Genomic DNA, 10,111 nt, shown 5'->3' with positions numbered 1-10,111 from the left:
TCAAAATTTATCAAAAGGAGATTCTTTATTTTTGTTTCATTTAGACAAAAAGATTCATAAAATTTGTGCTATTTCTTTTTTCTCATCGCTACTAATAATATTAAAAGAAGACACCTTTAAATAATAAAACAGTTCATAAAATTTCTTCTCATGCCTGTATTTTTATGTTTTATGCATTCGACAAATAATTAAAATTCAAAAATAATAAAATTATATCAAAATTCAATAAAGTTATTAAATTAGACCCTTTTTTTTTATAGTAAACCTTTTGGTTATTTTTTATGTTATCTTTGATTCTTTTAGGGGGCAAAAAAAAAAGAAGAAGAAAATATACCTTTTTCCAAACTCTACTACCAACAAAAAAAGACTCCTTGGTGAAATGGTAGAATAAAAATTGTATTTATTTGTATGTCTCATACATGTTAAAAAGAACTTTTTAAAGATAAAAAGATTTGTAAAAACTATAATATAATCATGTTAGAATTTAGCATAACCTTGTGCCTTACATATGTGTTATATACAAGTAGTTTTATTCAAATATTATTCCTATACAAGTATTTGATTGATTTTTTAATTTTCTTAGAATTCATTTTTATGTAGTATCTCTAAAACACACCATCTCATGATTAAAACATAGCGACATGGAAAAATAAGGACATGCCCGGTGAGGGAGGGAGAGAACATAGTGATCAAGCAGTGTTGGCCAGAAGCGTGCATTCGTTTTTCAATATATATGAACAGCTTAGATTCAAAAACGAGGGAGAAGAACACATCCTCCTAAGAAAGAGTAAAATACAAAAGAAAAGTAAGGGAAAGAAATCACCTCCAAGAGTTCATGAAGCAGGACTCCAAACAGGGTGGCCTATCCCAGAGCAATTTCCCTAGCCAGAATTGATCCTTAGAGAGCGTAACTTTTACTTCCCTTCCAGATGCTCATGGGTACTGCAAAAACTGCACATCTCCAGGAGGTCTTTCTGTAGTGCAGCATGCTATTTTTTAACCCACCTGCTCATACGCAAATGGCACATCATGCAACGGGTGACCTTTTTCATTTCTCTGTATTATCCTTCGTGCAAGAAAAACTTGCTTCCCAACAGCAAAGATAAAAGCTTTCCCATTTCCTCTGGCACCCCTGGCAGTCCTTCCAACACGGCGCACATATTCACTTGGATCACGTGGAAAGTCAAAGAGTACCACATGATCCACACCAGAAAAGTCAATTCCACGCGATGCTCTGTCACAAGTTTCAGAGATATAATTATTAATATATTAAGTTCTAACAATTATGATGCAAATGAGAAATGGTCAGATTATCTTTAATGCAGAGCAATTTCTCTTAAGTTTCATGGATGCAAGGGTGCGGATTTAGAGCTGTCTGATTGTTAGCATAGCTTAAGGCTGGATATAATTCATGCAATAAGCAAACACCGTACCTATCAGTGCAAACCAAAAAGAGAGACTCTTCTTTAGGCCGAGAAGGATTCATGAACTCCTTCATATTTGCGAGACGTGATTCTTGTGCCAGAGCAGCATGGAATGGTAGAACTCGAACAAGAGTCCCTTTTCTATCAGTACGTTTTAATGCATTCTCTACCTTTCTGCAAGTCTCAATCTGCAATTTTAGGAGGAAAAAATTATAATTTACCAGTTTCAACAATAAAAGGTCAAATAAGTTCCCCCATACATAGAGCTCAAATTTACCTTATTACAGAAAATAATTGTTTTTGAAACTGGACTTTGCTCCACCAGCTGCAGAAGAGCAGATTTCTTATTGAGAAATGCTGTCTCAGGAGTTTTTTCTGCCTCAATTTCTCCACTGCAATCTACTAGAATCTACATAATGCACATGACCATGTAGGTTAACTGTTATCGTAATCCATATTCTAAAATGTCTTCATATTTATTAGTTATGATCATATGAAGGATGCCTGCACTGTATGGCACTTGATAATGGCTAAACTTTATCCATAGAATAGTTTGGCTACCAGCAGAGCTCATCACCAAGAGGGCTCTCGTATGCTATGAGTGGTGGTATGGGGGGGAAGAGCAATAGAAAACCAACCTCTTCAAGCCTGGCACTTGTACGATGCACACCAGGTCCCATGATGACTTCACAATCAGGAAAGACTTCAATGAGTTTATTGCAAACATCTACAGGTAAAGTTGCAGTCACAAACAGATATTGAGTGGTAACAGGAGAAGAATTGATCAAGCCTTGCAGGGAAGCCTCAAAACTTTCGTCATTGAACAGTATGTCTATCTCATCTAGCACAGCACTGCAAAAATGAGGTTCAGATGAAGCATTTAGCACAGACACGATGTAGTGTAGAGAACTGATGTGATAAGCAGATGCATAGAGACACAAATCTGTAGTGATTGCAACCACTGCTGACAGGTTGCTTAAGCTGGCAATGGATGTGCATTCAACACAGATTGTGGTCAGAGATATTGAATCATGCTAAATGTGCCTTATGATTCAACATCACGGGAAAATATTCCCTCATGAATTTATTTGGTGTATGCTTGTTTTTTGCTTTTTGGCTCAGGTTACAAAAGGTATGCACGTACTGTAGATATTAAAAAAAAGGTAAAATTCACATATAGAGTAAAAATAATACAAATTCATGGCATAAAAGGAGCAACAACTGAAATGAGATGCTCAAGGAAACCCATTGCAATGCTTCTGATGCAATCAGTGTTACAGCACATGTAGAGTAGTGTTCTAAACTGAGAATTTAAAACACATCTTGACAGTTCGCAGAGTTCCTTACCAGAGGTGTTCTTAATGCAAATTGCAAGATCCAAATCTTGAAGCATCAAAAATATTTATTTCTCAGTACTCAGTGGAGTCAGCAACAAGTTGGTTTAATTTCCTTACACAAACAAAAAAGGAAAAAAAAAAGGTGTCTATTTCGCTGTTTTGTGTCCAAGGAATTAAAAATATCTACTCTCCATTATTGACTCACATCCATCATTATCACCACAATTTCCATTTCGCTGTTTTGTGTCTAAGGAATTAAAAATATCTACTCTCCATTATTGACTCACATCCATCATTATCACCACAACAACTATACAACTTCATTAAAACTGAAAATAGCTGAACAAACAGTCATTGCAACAACAAAAAAAATTCCATTTTGGATCCAATATACCATGAAGGTATTTGGGATCAGTTACGGTTATTCATGTCCCAGACTCCCGAGGGATCTTCTTCCAACCAGTTCTTGACTCACATACTTGTAGTACCTTTAACTAGTTAATAGCAATTGGTGTTTCTCATGCAAACCATATTTACCAATTTTTTCATTGCATTCTAATTGGAACAACAGTCAACTTATGGAAGGCTTTTATAAGATCAATTAACAACAGATATTATTTGTATGTTTTCTTTCATCAAAAAAAAAAAAAAACAAAACAAAACAAAACAGTCCATGTTTGCATGCCCTCACTGGACCATCGACCTCATGTGATATAGGGGAAAAATCTTGCTTTCTCTGTTCTCAAAAATTGTTAATCAAGCAAAGTAAAACAGGGCCATTATCACCAGCAGAAAACATAAAACACAAAAAGTTACACCCAAAAATGACAATCAGGTTCATTCATGTAGAGTTTATGCTTTATTTTTAAGTATAGGTTTATGGTACTCCAAAAAGAAACATGAAATGGATAAATCCTTAATTGTAATGGTCAGTTCTTGTCAAAATTTAAGACAATGACCGTGACAACTGACAGTGATGATAACAATTATTGCTGCCTCTAAACATTCACCAAGGAAGAGAAACAATATTACAGTACACATTAGTGCAGAATTCACTTTTAGATGTGCACCGTATGCCAATCCTTCATTTAGGCTTGGCAATAAGATGTAAAGCAAGTAAGCTTCAATGGAAGTAAGGTTACCATTTAAGATTCTGTAATTTCAAGAAGCCTTCTTTGATTAGGAACATGAAACGACCAGGGGTTGCTATTAGAACATCAACGCCTTGTTCTAGATTTTCCAGTTGTGTCCTCTGTCGAAATCCACCTGTCACAACCATAGACCGAAATGGAACCCCATGTTTTGACATCGATCTGCAATTGTTCAAAACCTGCAAAAGTTACGTCTTCTTTACACATTCACCAGGCTTTCATAAAATCAGATGCCAATAGCATGAAATATCCGTGCTTTTTAGTTACATGAAAAGAAAAGAATTACTTTGCATTTGTGAAATTTGTAGGGAAAATAGTATAAAAATCAATAGACATTGACATCATTTACAAAATTTAGGCAATGCTTAAGATAAATGGCCTCAAAGTGGACATTCCAGGATCCATTGTGAAGATCGGTTAGAATGGTAGTTCCTGCTCCTTGGAAGGTACCAAATAAATGACTACTTGAATTCCCAGTAATAGAGTCTAATGCCGGGAAGGGGATTTTTCTCTTACAACCACTTTCCTTTAAGCTGCCTTTCTCTTATCTACAGTAGGAGCAAACTCAACAGATTTGATGGCAGCAGATTTGTGAACAAGAGCTGTTCCCCTTCCTTCAACAGCTAAATCCTGAAGGATGGCACTTGAGTATATTCTGTAAAGAAAGCTAGTCCTATTCCCACCGACCACTACTCTAACAGCTGCCAATTTCACCCTGAGGGGAACTGAACTCGCTCCTTACCCCGGCTCTTACACTGTAAATCCAAACCTTGCATTGATAGCTTCAGCTTTTAACCTGATGGTGAATCAAACTACAACTCAAATCCTTTGATGCTCAAATGTGTTTGGGTGTGAGTGTCACAGAGAGATGGGTCAAAGATAGGGGATTTAGCTTTTAACAGAACATGGGTTTTATGCATTGAATGCTCGAGTCTTTGAACTTATTAAAAAAGAGAGAGCACTTCTCTTTTAAATCCCCAACAGACTTGATCCTCTTGAGAGACTGAGGTGAGTTTTCACTTATCCTTACAAATGAATGTAGGCATTTTCCTTTCTGAACATGGACTTGGATCTTAACTGGATCTCACATGGCTTTGGATGAAGCCTAAAATCAGTATCTCTTACCAGTAGTGATCAACCAGGGCAAAATTCAACCTCTGTAATTATCATACATCTCTATCACGTTAAACTAGCTCAATTCATACAGCAAATAAGTTGTGCAACAACTGAGCACAGCTATAAGTCAAGCACATTATAACATTAAAGTCAGTGCTTAAAAATATGCCAAAAGTTGGGTAGAAGCATTACATCCCGATTCATATCTATGGGACTTAATTCTCAGTGCTTCTTATTTCAGAAGCTAAAGTTTATTCCGTCAACTTTAAGATAATTTACCACAAACTAATGGAAGGTAATCAGGGAAAGTTTACAAGGTGATGTACCAAATTGGAGTAGTGGCAGATGCATAAGCTGGTGAGAGAACAGATGCTAAGTGATCTGATTTCTTCTCACCAATACATATGCATAGCTCATAAAAAAATGATACGAGAAAAAACAAGCATAAAGTCACGGAGTAAACTATGAGGGAAACAGTTTCAAGATCACACATGGATTTCCATCGCCTTTAGTGTAAATGTAGCTAACCTGTGATGCCAACTCAGCAGTTGGCACCAATATAAGTACTCGAGGACTTTGAGATGATGATTGACCAAGCCCTTGGAGTTCTTCTTGCCTCAGACGTTGAATTAAGGGTATGAGATATGCCATTGTCTTCCCTGATCCACTTTGGTCTGCTATAACACAGCTCTTCCCATCAATTACAGGTGCAAATGCCATGGCCTGCAGTTATCCATGACAGTACAAATGTATATAAGTTGCACCACACATGGCTATCACTTTCACAGGGCATAGTGCAATGTTTCTAAAATATACGAATCCGTCCATGATAAAGATGGGAAAAAAAAAGAGTCTTCAAATTAAGGAAAGCCTCTCTGCTAGATTACTCAACACATGGTCACCACTGGAACTAGCATAGGCTATAAATAAAGCAGAGAAAATTCCAAGGATAGTTCACTTAAAAGAACCATTAAAGCTAGTTAGAATGAGAGGTATACTCGAGTTTCAGAGATGAAGCATTGACTGGAAGTGAGAGAAAGAGAAAAGGTAGTACACTTGAACAACAGGGCATGCTATTATTGTACCTGAATATGAGAAGGGCGCACAAAAACCTGCCCTTTTAAAGACTCAATCATAAAGTCAGTGCATCCCAGGTCTCTAAATGATTTTCTACTAAAGAAGTCATTCTCATGTCCTCGTTGCATAGAAACCTGCATTGATCTGGAGTCGACTCCTTTACCCCAACCTCTTGAGTGGGAAGAAGAAATATGTGTTCCAGCCACTTTGGAATCGGATTTTCGAGGTTTGATATCATGCCTTGATGTCCTATTAACACCACGCTCGTCTGAATTCCTACTGATGGGCTCTTTATCTGCCTCCTCCTCTTCTCGAAAATGTTGGTGTTTGTTGAATTGTTGCTTTGCCTTTCTGGCAATAAGTCTTAACTTGTGTGCTTTTAGTTTCCCAAAATTTGCAGCTACTCCCTTACTTTCAATACCTATGACAGTGCCGGTGCCCATAAATATTCATAAAAATTAAAAGTATTATAAGTGCAGATTGAAATTTATGCATTTTCCACATTATTTTTTAATTTCAAGTAACAAAATCGATTAAAATTGGAAAAGATTATATTCCACGACCAAAATCAGATAAGGAGTAAAACAACAACAACAACAATGACAGTAAAAATTTGAGAAAAAAAGAGAGATAAAGAAGGAAATGGAAAGAACCTGAATCATCTTTATTTGAAGGAGGAGAAGGAGTGTGATGAAGATCATCGACAAGGTGAGAGTGAGAAGCTGAGGCTTGAAGGTGAGAGACAGCTCTAACCAAAGACAAAACCCTAGGAATGCTACTATTTAATTTCAATTCGCTGTGGCTGTGGCTGTGGCTGTGATAGGCGATGATAATGCTTTGGGGTCTCAAGCTTACAAGAAGAGGATGAGCCATTTCTTCTTTGGTGCTTAAAGCCTGGAGATAGATGCCGATACCTAGGAATTAAGAATAGAGATATTCTCTTCTCCTCTTCTAACTCGACTTCCCCTTCTACTTCAACTTCAACCACTGCCTGTTGTCGTATCTACGGATGCGACTCCTTTTTCTTTTCCTTTATTTTTTCTGACGGCTATTTAAAAAAATTTTATTAAAAAATAATTTTTAATATTAATATATTAAAATAATTTAAAAATATAAAATAAATTATTTTACATAAAATAAATTTTAAAAATCATCAGCATATTAAACACACTTTTAAACCTTGACATAAATATATATGATGTTTTTTTTTAATAGCTTTGTTTATTAAACTTGACATGAACTAGATAAATTTAAAAAAAAAACACGTTGGAATAAAAGTTGATTCAATTTAAAAGAAATTAATTTATGATTTAATTGATTTAATTAAATTTTAATTTATTTTTAAAAAGAAAAAATAATTTTAATTTACTTAATTTTTAATATCATAATCAATTCAATATCTAAATCATAAATTTAATAATTTTAATTTGAACCATGAAAGTTTGGACTTTGAAGTTATTTTAGTATAGTAATATTGAGATCGATAGTTTATTTATTTTTCACTTTATTTTATTTTTTTATAATTACACTTTTTATTTTAAGATTTATAAGTATATAATATTTAAATCATCATGCCAGTAAGTTAAATGATTCAACTAAAAGTATTATATTATGAGATAATATTATAAATTTATAAAATAAATATACTTGATAATATTATAATTATAAATTAGCGTTACATAAATAATAGAAACTAAAAATATAATGGAGTATATATTTCATAACGGACAAAAAAATTATGATGGTGATCAAAAACTTAGAGATTGAATAAAATAATTTGTAGCACTTCATCATGTTTTGTGAGGAAAGATACAGTGTTTTTGCCATATAATTTAGCTTTTCTGTTAATAAAAAGTAAAAAAAATTACAAAGCTAAATTCTTTACGAACTTAATATTAAAAAAAACCAACAAAGATAATTTTGGAAAGAAAAAAATCCATAGGGAAAAACGTTATAATAATTGACAATGTTTTGTGAGGAAAACTATAGTATTTTTTCCAATAAAATAAAATAAAAAATCATTTAGAGAAATATTATAACAATCCACAATATTTTATGAGAAAAACTATAACTATTTCCTCATATGATTTAGATTTATTGTAATTATAATTCTTAACCAACTCAATATTCAAAAAAAAAAATCAACAAAGATAATTTTGGAAAAATTATAAAAACAAAATCATATGGGAAAACAGTACAACAATTCATAGTATTTTAAATTAAAAAAATTATAAAACTAAATTTTTAATCAACACAATATTAAAAAAATTAACAGAGACAATTTTAGAAAAAAATAAAAAACACAAAAAAAGAAAAAAAATCATACAAGAAATATTGTAGCAATTCATAGTGTTTTGTTATGAAAGCTATAGTGCTTCCCCACATGATTTAACCTTATTTGTAATGACTTATAATTGTAATTCTTAAACAGCTCAATATTAAAAAAATAAAAAAAAATAAAATAATTTTAAAAAAAATATAAGAAAAAAATCACGTGTAGAGATATTATAGCAATCCACAATATTTTGTAAGGAAAGATACAATGCTTTCCCCACATGGTTAAGCTTTATTACAAATTTAAATTATAACCAACTCAATACTAAAAAAATAAAATCAACAAAGATAATTTTTAAAAAAAATATTACAAAAAATGAAAAAACAAACAAATTAGAAAAAATCATGTGAGGAAAAATTGTATCAATCCATAGTGTTTTGTGAGGAAAAACTTGTATTTACTTGTAATTGCAATTCTTAACCAACTTAATGTTTAAAAAATAAAATTGACAAAAATAATTTTAGAAAAAAACATAACAAGACAGAAAAAACCAAGTGAAAAAAACACTGTAGTAATCCACAATAATTTGTGAGAAAAGTCACAGTGCTTTCATCATATATTATAATTGTAATTTTTAATTAGTTCAATATTAAAAAATAAAATAAAAAAGATAATTTCAGAGAAAATCATAAAAAAAAAATCATACGGAGAAACATTGGAGCAATCAACAATATTTAAAAAAAAAAACTTATAAAACTAAAATATAAAAAAATATAATCGATAAATATAATTTTATAAAATAAAAAACAAAAAAACTATGTAAGAAAACACTACAGAAATCCACAGTATTTTAAAAGATAAAAATTACAAAGCGAAATTTTTAACCAATTCAATATTTAAAAAAATAAAATCAACAAAAAAAATTTTAAAAAAAAATGAAAAAAAGAAAAGAAAAGTTGAAAAAAAAATGATTTTGGAAAAAAAAAAAAAGTTGGGGAAAAAAAGGAAAGCACTGTCAATTACTATTGTAATCCATAGTGATTTTGGTGTGAGGGAATAGTAATTCCCCCACACCATTTAAAGTATTGTATAATTAATATATAATTTGCTTTCACACTGGGCTTAAAAAAAATTTTTTTATTAAATATAAAAATATTTGAATTGGGTTAAGAGCACAGAATATATTTACATTATCATCATCCTCAAATAAAGTATTTTCTATAATAAAACCATAAATAGTACATAGCAAAGCAGCATCCAATACACCGACAATAAATTTCTTTTCCTTTAATTTTTTTCCTTTTAAGATATGTTCAATTTTATTTTTTGTCTTCTTTGAAAACAAATTTCTCATATTGAATTTTTTTATTCATGTTGTTAAAAAAAACTAAATTGATGTGACCAACACTTGAGCTATGAAAGGAACTTGTTTTGTTGTTAATATAAGTTATAATCATGAATGTCTGATGAGATTTACAAGTATTAGTATTAATCGAATAAGATAACTAATATGATCATGTTAACAATTTATAATCTGATTGGAACCTTCTTTGTGTGTGGTTTCCAATTGAATAATAAGAGTTTATAGTATATTTTTTTGACATACCATTAGTGGAACCTCTAACCTTGACATTTGTTATTATCATTATTTAATCCTTACATTAATATTCCATCTCAAAGTTCTCATCATCTTCTTCTTCTTCTCCTTCTTTTTCTTTATTATTATTATTA

General features: G+C 31.8%; 1 protein-coding gene across 1 annotated transcript; it reads right to left on the bottom strand.

Annotated features, from left to right (window-relative positions):
• Positions 1–566: 566 nt before the first annotated feature.
• Positions 567–7,121, bottom strand: LOC105107206 (DEAD-box ATP-dependent RNA helicase 50-like). Its single transcript, XM_011001048.1, has 8 exons — positions 6,759–7,121; positions 6,114–6,526; positions 5,557–5,751; positions 3,904–4,091; positions 2,063–2,276; positions 1,702–1,833; positions 1,434–1,612; positions 567–1,234 (listed from the first exon to the last, which is right to left on the bottom strand). The coding sequence occupies exons 1-8, from the start codon at positions 6,976–6,978 to the stop codon at positions 997–999; spliced, it is 1,779 nt and encodes a 592-aa protein (XP_010999350.1). The 5' UTR covers positions 6,979–7,121; the 3' UTR covers positions 567–996.
• Positions 7,122–10,111: the final 2,990 nt, after the last annotated feature.

Source organism: Populus euphratica, unplaced genomic scaffold (genome assembly GCF_000495115.2).
Source record: "Populus euphratica unplaced genomic scaffold, PopEup_1.0 scaffold151.1, whole genome shotgun sequence".
In the NCBI taxonomy this organism is placed as follows: Eukaryota; Viridiplantae; Streptophyta; class Magnoliopsida; order Malpighiales; family Salicaceae; genus Populus; species Populus euphratica.
Note: the sequence above shows the minus strand (reverse complement) of the source record. Positions and strands in the feature narration are given on the sequence as shown.